Below are 20,000 nucleotides of genomic sequence, written 5' to 3'. Positions count from 1 at the left end.
ACACACACACACACAAAGACCATATGGTGTCTATAAAGTCGGTACTTGTCTTTTCTTTTTCTCTGTTGCTTTTATTTAGGAAGCTGCTGGTCGACCCTCTTGACCTCCCAACACACACACACACACACACACACACACACACACACACACACACACACACACACACACACACACACACACACACACACACACTCAGCTGAATGAGTGCTTGATGGGTTTTAAGGAGGTTTTTATTGTTTCCTGAATCTTTGACTCTCTTCGCTGTTTTCAGGTTTTAAACCTTTAAAATAAATCTCAGAGGTTTTTTCTCTTTAACATTTAATCTTTTACAAAACAGTAAAAAGGTTTTAATTTCAACTGTTTCATACTGAGCTTATGAGATTTTGATCATCTCTGATATAAATGAGTTAATGACACGATTCAACACATCTGTTCTGTTATCTTTAGTTTAATAATATTTATATTTATATCATAATGAATAAATGATTTAATTGTGTTTAAATTAAGTTTTCCACTCGGCTATAATTGGCACCAAGATGACATCATTATATAAAGAGACTTCCTGTTAATTATCAGGAGATCAGTGTGTGAGTGTAAATTAGTGATGTTAGATGTGTTAGCCTTTATTGAGCTTTGCAGTATTATTTTATCTGTTTATTATTTTATCTGTTTATTATTTTATCAGTTTATTCTTTTATCTGTTTATTCTAACATACAGCAATAACAGCTCATATCTGTTAACATTATCTGCAGACTCAGCTGGAACCAGCAGCTCAGAGACACAACGTTACACTTCATCACAGCATTATTATTATCATCGTAGTTATCGTTCTTAAAGTGGACGTAGCTTCAAGCGATGGTTCGACCTAGCGTCATATGCACCGCTCCGTTTTTGGTGGAGTTATAGCGCTCAGCCGAATGACTTAGTACAGGCGCTAACGTAATAATAACGTGTAATCCAGACAACAATAATCGTTATAAGTCGATTATTACGTTTTTATAATCGTGGGAGGCCAAAGCGATATCGCGATTCAAATTGAATTAATCGTCCAGCCCTATATACCGCCCAGCACTAAACTACAATGAATCGTATTAAATGCGTTTCTTCCCGGTATGACTCGGACCTCTAACCGTGTTCTGCTCCAAACCCAGACCGCCCTTATTTGGACATGAGCCGGGATCAGAACATTCCTCTCTAACACCAGTCTGTAGGGTTTATGTGTTTCTGTGTGTCGACCTCACCAACATGGCCGACACAGGTCACATGCTGTGTGAGGTCACGGTCGTTACCTTTGCCGATGACCAGGCCGCACTTATCAGCAGGGATGGTGTAGGTCACTTCCTGTAGCGGACCGGGAGAGCCCATGGTCCAATCACCACGACCTCTGACCCTGCCGCTCCTCAGAGCCGAGCCGAAGCCGTCACGCTCCTAAAGAACACACACACACACACACACACACACACACACACACAGGCGCACACACACACACACAGACACACATATACATACGCACACACGCACACACAAAAAATTATGATAGTCAGTGTGTGTGTATATATATTTATATGTGTGTGTGTGTATATGTGTGTATATGTGTGTGTGTGTGTGTGTATATATGTGTGTGTGTGTGTGTGTATATGTGTGTATATGTGTGTGTGTGTGTGTATATGTGTGTATATATGTGTGTGTATATATGTGTGTGTGTGTATGTGTGTGTGTATATGTGTGTGTGTGTGTTACCTGTGCGGTCTGAATCAGTTCATTAATGAGGTGAACAGCATGCTGACAGCGGTCCGGTTGACCCATCACCATGGCAACACGCTCTGGACTGATGCCATCATCTACACACACAGAGGTCAGAGGTTAAACTGGTTATACTGGACTATATACTGTTGTAGTTTAAACTGGACTATATACTGGTGTAGTTTATACTGGTTATACTGGTGTAGTTTATACTGGTGTAGTTTAAACTGGACTGTACTGGTGTAAACAGACCTGCTTTAAACTGGATTCGGACTCCTGCATCATTCTGGATCTTCTTAATCATTTCTCCGTTCCGGCCGATCACGATGCCGACAGCAAACCTGGGAACCGGAACCTGCAGAGCAAAGAGAGACGGATCAGACCCGAAGGTTCCCTCCTAGAACCCGAAGGTTCTCCTCTTAGAACCCCACCCCCCCCCACAGATGTAAGGTGCGCTTGTTGTGCGGGTCGTACGTCCAGGCTGGTTCCTCCCAGTCGGGCGGTGAAGTCGTTGCGTCCCGATCTGAAGTCTCCGTCCTTCTCTCGGATCACCTCCAACACCAACTCCCTCGCTGCCTGCAGGAGGTGACGAGATAAAAGAGTCCAGGTCAGAGTCACAGGATTTAAGAGAGAGGGAAGGTGGTTCGGTTGGGATCTGATGGGATCTAATGGTTGGGATCTACTGGGATCTGATGGTTAGGATCTAATGGTTGGGATCTGAGGGTTGGGGTCTGATGGGATCTGGTGGTTGGGATCTGGTGGTTGGGATCTGATGGTTTTACCTGCACTTTGTACGGGTCTCCAGAGATGCGGAGCGGCTTGTCAGCTCCTGTTGGCATCGGACCGTCCTGGATCATCATCATCTTCACTCCCGCTCGCTCCTGACACACAAACACAGTATAACGATGTCAACGATGACGTCACAGAGCGTCGGCCATGTTTGAAATCTGTGATCCTATTATTAAATAAAGATGTGACGGAGCAGATCTACGACCCTTAAACCAAACTGAACAATCGATCCTTTACCTGCAGCTGCTTGATGGTGTCGCCTCCTCGACCAATCACCAGCCCCACCTTACTGGCCGGGATCAGCATCTCCTGCACAGAGGCCCCGCCCTCTCCGTCGCCATGGAAACCAGGACCGTTCCTGCAGCGGTCGACGATCTGGACCAGCAGCCGCTTCGCCTGTCTGTGAACACACACACACACACACGGAGGTGAGCGTGTGACATCATCAGAGGATATGACATCATGAGAGGATGTGACATCATGAGAGGATGTGACATCATCAGAGGAGACTCACTCGATGCTCTCCGGGGTTCCGGTCAGAGAACACGGCCGCTCCATCAGACCTCCGCTGTCTGCACACAAACACAAAGCTTTTTATTCGTGTGTGTGTGTGTGTGTGTGTGTGTGTGTGTGTGTGTCTGTGTGTAGTGATGTCACACATACACACCAGGTGCAATTGGTCAAAAGAACAAACTAAAAACAAACAAATAAATAAAACAGCAACAACACAATAAACATCTGGAGTTCACTAACATATAAAATAATAAATTCAAAACAAAGATCTGAATCATAGCTCCCTAAGACGAGAAAATAAATCTCTCCATGACCATATCTCTCATACGTATGACGGTGTATTAAATATAATAAACTCACCAGCAGCGATCTGGATCTTACAGCCGGACTCCAGCTGGATCCTGGTGATCTGTTCACCTCCTCGGCCGATTACTGCAGGAGACAAACGTCATGTTCTGTTACTATGTTTTTCTATCCAGCTGTTGTTAGGTGCATTTTAATCTGTGTATTTATAATAAGAAACCTGCCGTTCATTCTAAAAACTAAAGGTCAGTTTTCACTTCTAGGTCTGAGGGAAAGTTTCTAGATCAGATTCAAAGGTTCCCTCCTCATCCTAACTGCTTCGTGCTGATCCCTCCTCATCCTAACTGCTTCACGTTGATCCCTCCTCATCCTAACTGCTTCGTGCTGATCCCTCCTCATCCTAACTGCTGCATGCTGATCCCTCCTCATCCTAACTGCTTCACGCTGATCCCTCCTCATCCTAACTGCTTCACGCTGATCCCTCCTCATCCTAACTGCTCCGTGCTGATCCCTCCTCATCCTAACTGCTTCATGCGGATCCCTCCTCATCCCAACTGCTCCGTGCTGATCCCTCCTCATCCTAACCGCTTCACGCCGATCCCTCCTCATCCTAACTGCTTCACGCTGATCCCTCCTCATCCTAACTGCTTCGTGCTGATCCCTCCTCATCCTAACCGCTTCACGCCGATCCCTCCTCATCCTAACTGCTCCGTGCTGATCCCTCCTCATCCTAACTGCTTCACGCTGATCCCTCCTCATCCTAACTGCTTCACGCCGATCCCTCCTCATCCTAACTGCTTCATGCTCATCCCTCCTCATCCTAACTGCTTCACGCTGATCCCTCCTCATCCTAACTGCTTCACGCTGATCCCTCCTCATCCTAACTGCTTCATGCTGATCCCTCCTCATCCTAACTGCTGCACACTGATCCCTCCTCATCCTAACTGCTTCACGCTGATCCCTCCTCATCCTAGCTGCTTCGTGCTGATCCATCCTCATCCTAACTGCTTCACGCTGATCCGTCCTCATCCTAACTGCTTCGTGCTGATCCCTCCTCATCCTAACTGCTTCACGCTGATCCGTCCTCATCCTAACTGCTTCACGCTGATCCCTCCTCATCCTAACTGCTTCACGCTGATCCCTCCTCATCCTAACTGCTTCATGCGGATCCCTCCTCATCCTAACTGCTTCATGCTCATCCCTCCTCATCCTAACTGCTTCGTGCTGATCCCTCCTCATCCTAACTGCTTCATGCTCATCCCTCCTCATCCTAACTGCTTCATCAGGTCAGCTGCTGTTAAGAAACCTGACGTCTTGATTGGACAGAGCAGCAGGAAGTAGTGAGAGGTCAGAGGTCATACTTACTGAAACCCACCATCCTGTCTGGGACCTTGTAATCCTCTGTGATTACCCTGCAACACACACACACACACACACACACACACACACACACACACACACACACAGAGACAGACACACACAATTTAACATCCTGATCACATAGAAACCCCCACAACCACTGTGTGTGTGTGTGTGTGTGTGTGTGTGTGTGTGTGTGTGTGTGTGTGTGTGTGTGTGTGTGTGTGTGTGTGTGTGTGTGTGTGTGACTGAGTGATGCAGACTGTAGGAGGACAGATCTATAACACTTTTCTTCAGTTACATCTTGACACACACACACACACACACGTTGGCGGCTATTTGCAAACCAGAGTATGATGCTGAACACACATCATTAACTGAGCTGCCCTGCTGTGTGTGTGTGTGTGTGTGTGTGTGTGTGTGTGTGTGTGTGTGTGTGTGTGTGTGTGTGTGTGTGAGTGTGTGAGTGTGTGAGTGTGTGTGAGTGTGTGTGATCAATACTAACAGTTGGTCGTACCTTTGATGCCCCATGGCTGCTAGTTGGTTCCCTACTGAGAGAGAGAAGCAGAGATTAGACCAGAGAACCTTCAGCAGCACAATTACTGACTAAATAAAACTCAGTGACTAAAAGGTTCTGGCTCAGTTTAAAGGTTCTAGGTTAAAGGTTCTAGCTCAGGTTAAAGGTTCCAGCCTAGGTTAAAGGTTCTAGCTCAGGTTAAAGGTTCTAGACTAGGTCTGAGGTTCTAGACTAGGTCTGAGGTTCTAGCTCAGGTTAAAGGTTCTAGCTCAGGTTAAAGGTTCTAGACTAGGTCTGAGGTTCTAGCTCAGGTTAAAGGTTCTAGACTAGGTCTGAGGTTCTAGACTAGGTTAAAGGTTCTAGGTTAAAGGTTCTAGCTCAGGTTAAAGGTTCTAGCCTAGGTCTGAGGTTCTAGCCTACGTTAAAGGTACTAGCCTAGGTCTGAGGTTCTAGACTAGGTCTGAGGTTCTAGCTCAGGTGAAAGGTTATAGACTAGATCTGAGGTTTTAGCTCAGCTTAAAGGTTCTAGCCTAGGTCTGAGGTTCTAGCCTAGGTCTGAGGTTCTAGCCTAGGTCTGAGGTTCTAGACTAGGTCTGAGGTTCTAGCCCAGGTCTGAGGTTCTCACCTCCGTCCTCTCCGGGTCTTTTCTGACCGGCGTAGTACAGCGAAGGTTCCACACTTCCTGAGGAGCTGTTGAGGTGAGACATGGCTTCTCCGCCCATCTTACCCACCATCTGACACAAAGACACAGAACAAACACTGAGAACCGCAGGAGAACCAGAGGAGAACCAGAGGAGAACCAGAGGAGAACCAGAGGAGAACCAGTCCAGTTCCTGAGCTTTGTGTTGAGTCGTAAACAAGTCACTATGCTGCCTGCCAAATGTGAATGATTAAAAAAAAATCGCCAAATATATGAAATTAGGCTTCAAAGTTGTGTAAAAGTCTGCCTATTTCTCTGCTCCCAAACGCTGTGGGAGTTCCCGCCGAGTCCCCTGAAGCCCCGCCCCCTACTAAGTGTCACCTGTCAATCAAAATCACCACCTCTACCAGAAACATGGACGCTAGGCCTGAATGTTGAAACACAGTTTGTGAACCCTAGCTCCACAATTCAAATCTAAATGGTTGAAATGCTTTTTAACCTTTTTTTAGAAATAGAATTAATGTGTTTAGAAGAAAATGTCTGAATTCACTTTACACGGTGTTTAAAGAACTGTGAGACAGTTTATTACAGATCAGATCATCAGAGCTGGTTTTATTACATGAAGGTAAAATATTAAAATATATTTCCTATTTTCCTTTCCTGAAATAATCCATGATGTAACCAAGTGTCAGTCTGTGTAACCAACATGAAACTCTGATTATACACAGGAAAATAAATGTTAACTAAAAATAAAATCCACTTTTAGCAACAAAACACAGATTTTATCACATTTTACATCATTGGTCACAACTTATTTTGAAAGGATTGTGTTTTTAGGTTATGTTCTGCTGCTTGATTGACTGATTTATGAAACACTGACTGTTTCTGATCCAAACGTTCACTCTGATGTTTACATGTTTGCAGTTTGTGGCGTCACATGTTTTTTTCAGAGTCAACAGAACTACAACACACAGCTGTTAGCTTTTAGCAACTAGCTGACCTCACCTTGACTGCAGAACACACTGAGATACTGTCAACACACACACACACACACACACACACACACACACACACACACACACACACACACACACACACACACACACACACACACAGAGCAGGGAGGATGTAACCTTGAGTGTGTTTTCATGATAAAAGATATGCAGTCAACAAACAGCCGAAAAATAAACTGCAGAACAACATCGAGTTTATTAATCAACTAAATTAATCAGCAGCTATTTTATCAATCAAATAAGTTTAGTCATTTTTTAAAAGGGACGTATTCTGCTTTTCATTCATTTATATTCTGATGTTAAAATGAAATACTTTAAGTGAACATTTTATTAAAATTTGCTGACGAGATGATTTCACACATAAACGTCATAATCATCCTTCTACAGCTGTGGTTGTTAAGCTGGTTGCTAAGGCGGTTGCTAGGGTGTTTCCACTCTCATATCTAAGATGTGATTCAACTTGTACGGATGTGAGAAATTGAACATTTGGAGTAAAGAAGGAGAAAGAGGGAAATCCTGAAGCCGACCAATCAGAGCAGAGAGACGTCATAACAGTTAATAACGTAATAACAGTTAATAACGTAATAACAGCTAATAACGTAATAACAGTTAATAACGTAATAACAGCCGATAAATTAATAACAGCCAATAACGTAATAACAGTTAATAACGTAAACAGTTAATAACGTAATAACAGCCGATAACGTTATAACTTGTAAATGACGTAATAACAGCCAATAACGTAATAACAGCCAATAACGTAAAAACAGCTAATAACGTAATAACAGCCAATTACGTAATAACAGCCAATAACGTAATAACAGCCAATAACGCAATAACGTAAATAATAGCCAATAATGTAAATAACAGCGAATAACGTAAATAACAGCTAAAAACGTAATAACAGCCAATAACGTAAAAACTGCCAATAACGTAATAACAGCTAATAACGTAATAACAGCCAATAACGTAATAACAGCCAATAACATAATAACAGCCAATAACGTAATAAAAACCAATAACGTAATAACAGTCAATAACGTAATAACAGCTAATAACGTAATAACAGTCAATAACGTAATAAAAACCAATAACGTAATAACAGCCAATAACGTAATAACAGCCAATAACGTAATAACAGTCAATAACGTAATAACAACCAATAACGTAATAACAGTTAATAACGTAATAACAACCAATAACGTAATAACAGCCAATAACGTAATAACAGCTAATAACGTAATAACAGCCAATAACGTAATAACAGCCAATAACGTAATAACAGCCAATAACGTAGCAACAGCCAATAACGTAATAACAGCTAATAACGTAATAACAGCTATAACGTAATAAATTGCAAATAACGTAAAAATCAGCCAATAACGTAACAACTTGCCAAAAACGTAAAAACAGCCATTAACGTAGCAACAGCCAATAACGTAATAACAGCCAATAACGTTACAGCCAATAACGTAATAACAGCTAATAACGTAATAAATTTCAAATAACGTAAAAACAGCCAATAACGTAACAACTTGCCAAAAACGTAAAAACAGCCATTAACGTAGCAACAGCCAATAACGTAATAACAGCCAATAACGTTACAGCCAATAACGTAATAACAGCTAATAACGTAATAAATTTCAAATAACGTAAAAACAGCCAATAACGTAACAACTTGCCAATAACGTAAAAACAGCCATTAACGTAAACATTTCGCCTGTTTTAGAACGTAAAAACTTAACAATAATGTAAAAACATTAAAAACCGATAACGTAATAACAGTCAATAACGTAATAACAGCTAATAACGTAATAACAGTCAATAACGTAATAAAAACCAATAACGTAATAACAGCCAATAACGTAATAACAGTCAATAACGTAATAACAACCAATAACGTAATAACAGCCAATAACGTAATAACAGCTAATAACGTAATAACAGCCAATAACGTAATAACAGCCAATAACGTAGCAACAGCCAATAACGTTATAACAGCCAATAACGTAATAACAGCTAATAACGTAATAAATTGCAAATAACGTAATAACAGCCAATAACGTAATAACAGCTAATAACGTAATAACAGCCAATAACGTAATAACAGCCAATAACGTAGCAACAGCCAATAACGTAATAACAGCTAATAACGTAATAACAGCTATAACGTAATAATTGCAAATAACGTAAAAATCAGCCAATAACGTAACAACTTGCCAATAACGTAAAAACAGCCATTAACGTAGCAACAGCCAATAACGTAATAACAGCCAATAACGTTACAGCCAATAACGTAATAACAGCTAATAACGTAATAAATTGCAAATAACGTAAAAACAGCCAATAACGTAACAACTTGCCAATAACGTAAAAACAGCCATTAACGTAAAAATTTCGCCTGTTTTAGAACGTAAAAACTTAACAATAATGTAAAAACATTCAAAACCGATAACGTAATAATTTTGACTGTTTAAATGTCATAACTGGAGCCGATAATGTAATAATATACTTCAAGTTTCATTTAGGACAAAACTGAATTCTGGCAGATCCGAAAAATTATTTGGTTGTTGGTTGTTTTGCATTTTGAGCAGTTTCAGGTTTCTAACATGGCTGCTGTCAAAGTATCATTTAAAAAATTAATATTATGGGATAATTTACAACTTGCGCCCTCAGATTGTGCTTCTTAAATGTGAATATTTTCTGGTTTCAAAAACATCCAGATTTCCAGGCGTGTTTGTGGACGGACCGAGCTACGCTAGCAGTTTCCCTCCACTTCCAGTCTTTATGCTAAGCTAAGCTAACGAAATCCTGACAAATCCATCCAATCGTCTCACAGACAGAAAGAAGACGGTTTCTAAAAGTGTTGAACTGTAACTTTAGTGAGAATGGTTTGTAAATTAAATATTAAAGGCAAATATTTAAGTTTATTATCAGGAATGTAAATCAATGAATCAATAAATGGATCCAGGTTATCAATAAGGGAAACACGCCTGTAAGTTGCAGCTTGGTTGGACTCTGAGGGAATGTACACACTGATATATTCTCAGATGTGCAACCTTTGTTTAGGCTTTTTGCGGCTTTTACACGTATACATAACTCTGAATTATTAACATAACATGAAAAACTTGCTTCAGCTCAGCAAACAAAAGCAGGCTGTTTAAACAGAGCAGACAGGAAATCACTTTACATGCAGCTCAGTGTTTCACACTCTACACACACACACACACATTTTTTAAAATTGGTGAAAGTTTGGAAGTGTGCGAGTTGTATCTTCTGCCTGTTTATAGTAAATTTCATGTTTAAAAAGGCGGATAAATGAGAGTTAAGGCGCCTTCGACTGACTAATAGTAACTTTTAATGTTGTAACTTCATCACTCAGTCAGTCAGCTGCTCTGCACTGATAAACCTCGTCACTTTCCTGCCGGGAAAACGGCCTAAAATGAGAAATATGAGGATTTAATGTCAGTAAATATTGACACACAGGACTGAAAAAGGTAAATCGTCTCTCTTAAAGTTGTTAAATGTCGTTAACATGCGGCTCGTAACGTGTATATATTTATTTAAAAGCTCATTATTATAATTTTGACTTTCTCAGCCAACCTTATTCTGATGCCCCCCAAAAAATCTAATTAAATAAAGAGCCCGACTGATACACTGATACTGATATTAGGGTTCAATGATCCATTAAATATGGTTAAAACTTGAGCCAACGATGTGTAACAGAGACATTTATTATTATTGTTTAAGTGACTTCAGTAAACAAAAAGTAAACTGAGAATTTAATAATTATAAATAACTATGAACAAAAAACATGTCCGCCTATATTAAAGCTGAATTAAGAGAAAGAATAAAATAAATGGGTCAATGATGTAACTCAGTGTCCAGTTGGTGTAACCAGTATTATATCATAATTATTATAAACAGGAAAATAAATGTGAAACTTAAATGTGGAATAAATATAATCCACTTTTAGCAACATAACGCTATGATTTTAACACATTTAACATCATTTGTCACAAATTATTTTGAAATAATTGTTGTTTTTTGCTCAATTTTGACAAAATACTTCAAAATCTAAATGTAGAAATACTCCAAAAATGTTTCTTTTCATTTACATGTTTTAAATGAAGTCATTATTAGTATAAGTCCACTTAAATACACTGTAGGTGATAAAATATGGAATATTTATCATTCTTTTGTGGTTACACCATTTGACATTTTCAGGAGCATTCAGTCTTACTTTTGGTAAAAAAAATGGTGCAAATGTTATTTCAAATGATATAAAACCAACAAAAATACTAAATGTACATTTTAACAAACCTGATGCTGCTTTTAAATCTAGTTTAACTGATTTATTAACTCATCATCTTACCAACACTTATTAGTTACTGACCCACGTTCCTCTTGTTCATACTGACTATTAAAAGATGCCGTTTAAAACTATTTTTAAAGATGTTTAAGGTCTTTTTCTGTATTTATCCATTTATAAAACAATTATTAAAACAATAAAATCTTAATTATACATTGATCCAGTTTTCTCTTATTGATCTTTTTTTTTAATATATTGATTATATTGAACTGGGCGTAACTCGGACGTCCATGATGTCTTGCTGCTACGGAGCCGCTGAGTTCAGTCTGAATTTATCTCCTTAAAACTAGTTTAACTGATTTATGAATTCATCATCTTACCAACACTTATTCATCTTTTAATAGTCAGTATGAACAGGAGGAATAAGGCTCAGTAATAATAAGTGTTGGTAAGATGATAAATTCATAAATCAGTTAAACTAGATTTAAAAGCAGCATCAGGTTTGTTAAAATGTACATTTAGTATTTTTGTTGGTTTTATATCATTTGAAATGACATTTGCACCATTTTTTACCAAAAGTCAGACTGAATGCTCCTAAAAATGTCAAATGGTGTAACCTCTTTACGGTCATACGGAGACCTTACCGACTCGTTATAAAATGCTGGAAATAAAACATTAAAGACACACATCGGACAACGTACGACGATACCGATATATCTGTGATAATATCGTAAATCTGTCGGACTCTAATTAAATACGATAAACTAGTAAAACCAACGTACGTATTTAAGACTTAAGTGAATGTAATTTTAAGACCTACTGTGCAACATATCGGCGTATTTAAGACTTTTTAAGGCCTTAAATTGAGATTATTACATTTTAGACTATTTTAGACTCCACAGAAACCCTGAACAGTAACTATTAACCTGCTCCGGCGTTGGGAGGAGCAGCTCTCACCTCCATACTGAGAATGATAGTCAGTATATTGATAGTCGGTATATTGATCCCATCAGGCGGCGGTGAGCATGTGCAGTAGAGTCGGTTTACCGGCACAGAAACACGGTGTGGGTGGAGGGGTAAGTGGTGGTTGAGGGGGGGGGGGGGGGGGTAAGTGTCCCGTGTGTGTGTCTATACGGGGCAGACACACCTCCAGCTGCCTGTATATGGCTGTGGAGCTGTTGCATAACACCAGCCTAGTTTCTAACCAACTTACAGTAAACAGCAGCCTATAAGGAAAGGAGAGGGAAGGAGGGGGGGGGGCAACTCTCATTAACTACTGGATGAGGCTTTACACTCAGTATGACCCCCCCCCCCTCCTTCCCTTCCTGCCCCCCCCCCCCCCCCCCCCCCCACCGGCCTGTTAAAGTAGAGTAGGGAGGGGGGGAGGGAGATAGAAGAGCTGCTTTTTTTGTTCCCAACAGGTTGTCTCCCCCCCTCAAAAAGTGTGACACGTGTGGTAAAAACTTCTGTCCCCTCCACCTCCTCCTCCACCACCTCCTGCCTTCCCCCCCTCCCAACTACCTCCACCCCCCACTCCCCCCCCCCCCTACTGACAGCTCCACAAACTTCCCTTAAAACTACCTCCTGCTCCGTGTCAACCCCGCCAGAGAAAGTGTGCAGAAAACCGGCCACAACAAGTCCCAACTCCGGGCTGTTAGCGTGTTAGCCTGTGCGTGCATGCGTGTGTGTGTGTGTGTGTATGTGTGTGTGTGCGTGTGTGTGTGTGTTGACGGAGCACAGAAGTTAGTAGCAGCAGCTCAACACGAGAAAAGAAGAATCCGAATAAAAGTGTAATGTGTGTGTGTAATGTTGTCGGCTGGTCGCTCAGAGCGGCGCGCGGAGCTCCAGCCTGCCGGTTACCTGCCGAGCCCGCTGCAACACGTCGGCCAGGCCGTCTGCCTTCAGCCCCGGCTGGCTCATCGAGGCCTGTCCCTGCACCAGCTCCGCCATCATAGCTAGCTGCTAGCCGATAGCTGGTAGCAGGATTAGCTCTCTGGCTGCTAGCTGTGCTGAAGCAGAGAGCAGAGAGAAGCGCGAGGGCTCACTCTGACGGAAATATCAGGACGGAGTCTGAGAGAAATATCAGAGGCAGGAAAGGGTGTAATTTCCCACACTTTAAAATCCAGTTTGTTTAAAGTTGTTATGGCCCAGGAAAAGAAACTGTATTATATATTATAATATATAAACAGTGTGTGTTGAGAAATCTTATATTTATAATGGTCAAATTCCATAAATGTCAAGTTTACAGGTAAGAAACTGTGCTGCTTTAATGCATGTATCATTGATTCAAACTATATAATATATAAACTATATTCATTCAATTAAATCCTCCATAAAACCTGTAACAGCTTGTTCATATAAATCCTCCTAGTGTTCATATATATATATATATATATATATATATATAATATGTATATTCACTTTTCATTATATTTGTTAAATGAACTCATAGCGTATACAGGTTTGTACATTGTGTACATTTAAACTTTTGGTCAATAAAATAATAATAAAAATACTCAAAAACAGAAACTCTGATTAACTACAACAAATAATAAATATGAACAAATAAAAGTTAAAGTCACATTATTCTTCACATCTACACAAGCTTCTAGTTTTTTGTTACTATGTTTGTGTGTTTTTCATTTTTAATCTTAAACAAACCTTTAAAACTATGAATAAGTTATTAATAGTTGTAATGAATTAGTTAGTAGTTCTCTAGCAGTCTCTATAAGCTGCTGTAATGAACATCAGAGTCTGTTTTTACCTGCAGAGTGAAGCCTCGTGTTTATAGAAGATCTTTGCTGCTGCTCAGCTGTTGGCAACACGCGCCTCTGTTTCCGCTTCCGCGTTCAGTCACGTGCTCGGGCCAGCTCTACAGGTGGAGGCAGACTCAAGTTCTAACAGTAGAAGAAGAAAAAATGCTCCAGTGACCCCTGACCTTTGACCGCGGTGTGTGTGTGTGTGTGTGTGTGTGTGTGTGTGTGTGTGTGTGTGTGTGTGTGTGTGTGTGTGTTACATCACATGGTGCGTTTAGTGCTGCTTTATTTTACTGTTTGAAGTGTTTTAAAAAGTTTTCAGCTGATTAAACACGACGTTTTATTTTACTGTCAGCGAGTTAAAAGACAAAATGAAACTTTAATACTTTCAGAGGCAGAATCATTAAAATATAAAACATCATAAAATATAATAAACTATCATAAAATATCATAAACTCACCAATCTAAAAGTATTAAAATATTTTAAAAAGACAGAGAATTTACAACAATATCAATATAAAATTAATAAGTAACCAGGTGAGATTTAGGTAGTAAAAATAAATACATGATCATTTTTCTTTGTTTTTCTGTATTTTCAGTGTGTTAAAGTATATTTTCAGTGTATTAAAGTGTATTTTTCGGTGTATTAAAGTGTATTTTCAGGGTGTTAAAGTGTATTTTCAGTGTGTTAAAGTGTATTTTCAGGGTGTTAAAGTGTATTTTCAGTATATTAAAGTATATTTTCAGTGTTTTAACGTGTATTTCCAGTCTGTTAAAGTGTATTTTCATTGTATTAAAGTGTATTAAAGTATATTAAAGTATATTTTCAGTGTGTAACAGTGTGTTAAAATGTGTTAAAGTGTATTTTCTAACCCTAACCCTCTCAGAGGTGTCTAACCATGTGCCATGACGGGCTAAATGACTGAAGTCACTATTTCCTAAACCACCCAACAGCTGAAAGAGTTTTAACCAGTGAAATTAGAATCTAATATATTCTCTCAAAATGGATTAAAAGCAGATATTTGATGCTGGGTCCACAAAAAAAGAATGTTTGCAAGTTATTCATATGTTTAAATTTAAACTAAACCTCACTGACCCAGATATAACTTTGCATATTTGTATATTGAAGCTCTGTTTACGTCATTCCTTAAATATGTGAACACTGTAAAAACTGATTTACTGTGAGATCAATAAATCATGGTCCAAACAGCAGTTCAGAGTATCCACCCTTTTTGGACTCCTTAGAGGGGGTGCTGGAGAGTGCTCCCTCTGGGGATTCCCTCGCCCTGCTGGGGGACTTCAACGCTCACATCGGCAGGGACAGTGAGACCTGGAAGGGTGTGATTGGGAGGAACAGCCCCCCCGATCTGAACCCGAGCGGTGTTCTGTTATTGGACTTCTGTGCTCGTCACAGATTGTCCATAACGAACACCATGTTCAAGCATAAGGGTCCATATGTGCACTTGGCACCAGGACACCTTAGGCCGCAGTTCGATGATTGACTTTGTAGTCGTGTTGTCGGACTTGCGGCCGCATGTCTTGGACACTCGGGCAAAGAGAGGGGCGGAGCTGTCAACTGATCACCACCTGGTGGTGAGTTGGTTCCGATGGTGGGGGAGGATGCCGGTCAGACCTGGCAGACCCAAACGCATTGTGACGGTCTGCTGGGAACGTCTGGCAGAGTCTCCTGTCAGAGAGACCTTCAACTCCACCTCCGAGAGAACTTTGAACATGTGCCAGGGGAGCTGGGGGACATTGAGTCCGAGTGGGCCATGTTCCGTGCCTCCATTGTCAAGACAGCCAACCGGTGCTGTGGCCGTAAGGTGGTCGGTGCCTGTCGTGGCGGCAATACCCGAACCCGCTGGTGGACACCGGCGGTGAGGGATGCCGTCCAGCTGAAGGAGTCCTATAGGGCCTTTTTGGCCTGTGGGAAACCGGAGGCAGCAGGCAGGTACCGACAGGCCAAGCGGAGAGCAGCTACTGCGGTCGTTGAGGCAAAAACCCGGACATGGGAGGAGTTCGTTGAGGCCATGGAAAATGATTTCTGGACAGCTTTGAAGAGGTTCTGGACCACCATCCGGCGTCTCAGGAAGGGGAAGCAGTGCATTGTCAACACTGTGTACGGTGCGCTGCTGACCTCGATACGGGACGTTGTGGAATCGGTGGAAGGAATACTTCGAAGACCTCTTCAATCCCACCGACACGCCTTCCGGTAAGGAAGCAGGGCCTGGGGACCCGGCTGAGCGCTCTCCTATCTCTGGGGCGGAGGCTCCTCCGTGGCAAGGCCCCGGGGGTGGATGAGATCCCCCGGAGGTCCCTGGATGTTGTGGGGCTGTTATGGTTGACAAGACTCTGGAGCATCGCGTGGACATCGGGGGCAGTGCCTCCGGATTGGCAAACTGGGGTGGTGGTCCCTCTTTTTAAGAAGGGGGACCAGAAGGTGTGTTCCAACTACAGGGGGATCACACTCCTCAGCTTCCCTGGTAAGCTCTATTCGGGGGTACTGGAGAGGAGGGTCCGTCGGATAGTCAAACCTCGGATTGCGGAGGAGCAATGTGGTTTTCGTCCGGGTCGTGGAACTGTGGACCAGCTCTACACCCTCTACAGGATCCTTGAGGGTGCATGGGAGTTTGCCCAACCAGTCCACATGTGTTTTGTGGACCTGTAGAAGGCATTCGACCGTGTCCCTCGGGGAGTCCTGTTGGGGGTTCTCCGGGAGTGTGGGGTATTGGACCCCCTGATACGGGCCGTCCGTTCCCTGTAAGACCGGTGTCTGAGCTTGGTCCGCCTTGCCGGCAGTAAGTCGGACTTGTTTCCAGTGGGGGTTGGACTCCGCCAAGGCTGCCCTTTGTCACCGATCCTGTTCATAATTTTTATGGACAGGATTTCTAGGCACAGCCAGGGTGTGAGGGGGTCCGGTTTGGGTCCTCAGGATTTGGTCACTGCTTTTTGCAGATGATGTGGTCCTGTTGGCTTTATCAGACCGTTACCTCCAACTCTCACTGGATCGGTTCGCCGCCGAGTGTGAAACGCCGGGATGAGAATCAGCACCTCCAAATCCGAGTCCATGGTCCTCAGCCAGAAAAGGGTGGAGTGCACCCTCCAGGTCGGGGATGAGATCTGCCCCAAGTGGAGGAGTTTAAGTACCTCGGGACCCTAACCCTGTTCACGAGTGAGGGAAGGATGGAGCGGGAGATCGACAGACGGATCGGTGCAGCATCTGCAGTAATGTGGACTCTGCACAGATCCGTCGTGGTGAAGAAGGAGCTGAGCCGAAAGGCGAAGCTCTCGATTTACCAGTCGATCTTGGTTCCTACCCTCACCTACGGTCATGAGCTTTGGGTAGTGACCGAAAGAACGAGATCGCGGGTACAAGCGGCCAAAGTGAGCTTGCTCCGTAGGGTGGCTGGGCTCTCCCTTAGAGATCGGCTGAGAAGCTCGGTCATCCGGGAGGAGCTCAGAGTAGACCCACTGCTCCTCCGAGAGATGAGGTGGTTCGGGCATCTAGTTAGGATGCCTCCCGGACGCCTCCCTGGTGAGGTGTTCAGGGCACGTCCCACCGGTAGGAGACCCCGGACACGCTGGAGAGACCATGTCTCTCGGGTGGCCTACATACATATACATACATATATATACACACACACATACAAACAAAGGGCAGCTGACTTCTCTCTCTTCTGTTTTTGTTGCAAATACTGTTAAAAACATCACAAACTTTTTTTAAAATGAAGGAACAAACTCTTGAAAAGTTAAGAGTTTAATGAAGCTATGTGAGTAGAAATACAGCTCAGAGTCACAGCTGGACGTAAAGTCAAACTTTAGTTTAAAAAAAGGTCAATTGAAATGATCCAGGTGTGTTTCTGTTTTTATCTCCCAGTAAAGAAAACCAGGTAACGAATCACTGAGAACACTGATAACCTGCAGTGACCCTGTGACCTCACTGTGACCTGTGATGACACCAGATGACCCCCACACACACACACACACACACACACACACACACAGGTGGGTGGTGTCAGATGGTCAGAGAGCTGATATCTAGATCAAGACTTCAGATCTCTCTCTGTCTCTTAGATTCAGTCTAATCTGGGAAAAGTCCTGAATGAGGAAAACCTGATCACACACATACACATACACATACACATACACACACACACACATACACAAACACACACACACACACAGACACACACATACACACACACACACGTGTAATGATTCCTCCTAAATAAAGATGCATTATGAAGCATCTATATATAGTCATTGAATCTTTCACTAATATGAAGTTAACCCTCCTGTTGTCCTCGAGTCAAGGAAGGAAGGGAGGAAGAAGGAAGGAAAGGGGGAAGAAGGAAGGAAAGGAGGGAGGAAGGTAGGAAGGAAGGAAGGAAGGACGAAGGAAGGAAGGAAGGAAGGAAGGAAGGAAGGGAGGAAGGAGGAAAGGAGGGAGGAAGGAAGGAAGGGAGGAAAGGAAAGAAGGAAGGGAGGTAGGAAAGGAAGGAAGGACGACGGAAGGAAGGAAGGAGGGAGGGAGGGAGAAAGAAAAAGAGGAAGGGAGGAAGAAGGAAGGAAAGGAGAGAGGAAGGAAGGGAGGAAAGGAGGGAGGAAGGAAGGAAGGAAGGGAGGAAAAAGGAAGGAAAGGAGGGAGGAAGGAAGAGAGGAAAGGAGGGAGGAAAGGAAAGCACATCTGAAGTAGATCTTTTAAACGTCAGTATGAAGAGGATGAAATGATTAATCTCCTCTAAACATATGAGCAGCTTCATTGTGTCGTCGTCCTTTAAAGAGCAGCAGAGAGTCACTGATTCCTGTTTTCAGCCTTTTGTGTCTGAATGAAAACGCTGTTCTCCGTCAGAGTGGAGCGACCTTCTCTTCTCTCACAGTGCTGCTCCTCCACTTCCTGTCTGGTGCTGCGTTCGCTGCCTGCAGCTTCACCTCGTTTATCTGAGCGCTGCTGTTCCTTTCAGTCTGTCTGATGCTGCGTTCGCTGCCTGCAGCTTCAAACCTCTAGGAACACTAGAACCTCCCCAGTGATGAGTAGAACCTCCCCAGGTATCAGTAGAACCTCCACAGTGATCAGTAGAACCTCCCCAGTGATGAGTAGAACCTCCCCAAGTATCAGTAGAACCCCCTAAAGGACTCCCAGAACCCTCAATGACCAGTTTAACCTCTACGAACACTAAAACCTCACAACGTACCCCTAGAACCTCCCCAGTGATCAGTAGAACCTCCCAAAGGACTCTCAGAACCCTCAATGACCAGTCAAACCTCTAGGAACACTAGAAGCTTATGACGTACCCCTAGAACCTCCTCAGTGATCAGTAGAACCTCCTAAAGGACTCCCAGAACCTCAATGACAAGTAAAACCTCTAGGAACACTAGAACCTCATGACGTACCCCTAGAATCTCCCTAGGTATCAGTAGAACCTCCCCAGTGATCAGTAGAACGTACCCAGTCATCGGCAGAACCTCCCCAGTGATCAGTAGAAACTCCCCAGTGATCAGTAGAACTTCCCCAGTGATCGGTAGAACCTGCCCAATGATCGAAAGAACCTCCCCAGTGATCGGTAGAACCTCCCCAGTGATGAGTAGAACCTCCCCAGGTATCAGTAGAACCCCCTAAAGGACTCCCAGAACCCTCAATGACCAGTTTAACCTCTACGAACACTAAAACCTCACAACGTACCCCTAGAACCTCCCCAGTGATCAGTAGAACCTCCTAAAGGACTCTCAGAACCCTCAATGACCAGTCAAACCTCTAGGAACACTAGAAGCTTATGACGTACCCCTAGAACCTCCTCAGTGATCAGTAGAACCTCCTAAAGGACTCCCAGAACCTCAATGACAAGTCAAACCTCTAGGAACCCTAGAACCTCATGATGTACCCCTAGAATCTCCCTAGGTATCAGTAGAACCTCCCCAGTGATCAGTAGAACGTACCCAGTCATCGGCAGAACCTCCCCAGTGATCGGCAGAACCTCCGCAGTGATCAGTAGAACCTCCCCAGTCATCAATAGAACCTCCCCAGTTATCGGTAGAACCTCACCAGTGATCAGT

The 20,000-nt window shown here is 42.8% G+C and overlaps 2 protein-coding genes across 3 annotated transcripts in view; one reads left to right on the top strand and one right to left on the bottom strand.

The window, feature by feature from the left end:
- The window catches only part of LOC133978612 (far upstream element-binding protein 3-like), a 23,549-nt gene extending 10,383 nt beyond the window's left edge, over positions 1 to 13,166 (bottom strand). Inside the window, exons 1-12 of one of the 2 annotated variants that reach the window (XM_062416898.1) lie at positions 13,051 to 13,166; positions 5,851 to 5,959; positions 5,226 to 5,259; positions 4,715 to 4,761; positions 3,407 to 3,478; positions 3,048 to 3,105; positions 2,771 to 2,933; positions 2,527 to 2,625; positions 2,219 to 2,320; positions 1,997 to 2,099; positions 1,742 to 1,842; positions 1,291 to 1,429 (exon numbers count right to left, since the gene is read on the bottom strand). In XM_062416898.1, the coding sequence (XP_062272882.1) occupies positions 1,291 to 1,429; positions 1,742 to 1,842; positions 1,997 to 2,099; positions 2,219 to 2,320; positions 2,527 to 2,625; positions 2,771 to 2,933; positions 3,048 to 3,105; positions 3,407 to 3,478; positions 4,715 to 4,761; positions 5,226 to 5,259; positions 5,851 to 5,959; positions 13,051 to 13,143 (1,120 nt within the window). In that variant the 5' untranslated portion in view covers positions 13,144 to 13,166. The remainder of the gene's footprint in view (positions 1 to 1,290; positions 1,430 to 1,741; positions 1,843 to 1,996; positions 2,100 to 2,218; positions 2,321 to 2,526; positions 2,626 to 2,770; positions 2,934 to 3,047; positions 3,106 to 3,406; positions 3,479 to 4,714; positions 4,762 to 5,225; positions 5,260 to 5,850; positions 5,960 to 13,050) is intronic. The other variant, XM_062416899.1, reaches the window with a different exon arrangement.
- LOC133979436 (uncharacterized) overlaps positions 1 to 20,000 on the top strand; it is a 1,726,912-nt gene that overhangs the window by 213,973 nt on the left and 1,492,939 nt on the right. The window lies entirely within an intron of this gene.

The sequence above is a fragment of the Scomber scombrus genome, chromosome 4, assembly GCF_963691925.1.
Source record: "Scomber scombrus chromosome 4, fScoSco1.1, whole genome shotgun sequence".
Lineage (NCBI taxonomy): Eukaryota > Metazoa > Chordata > Actinopteri > Scombriformes > Scombridae > Scomber > Scomber scombrus.
The sequence above is the reverse complement of the archived record's forward strand: the minus strand, read 5'-3'. Positions and strand labels throughout refer to the sequence as shown.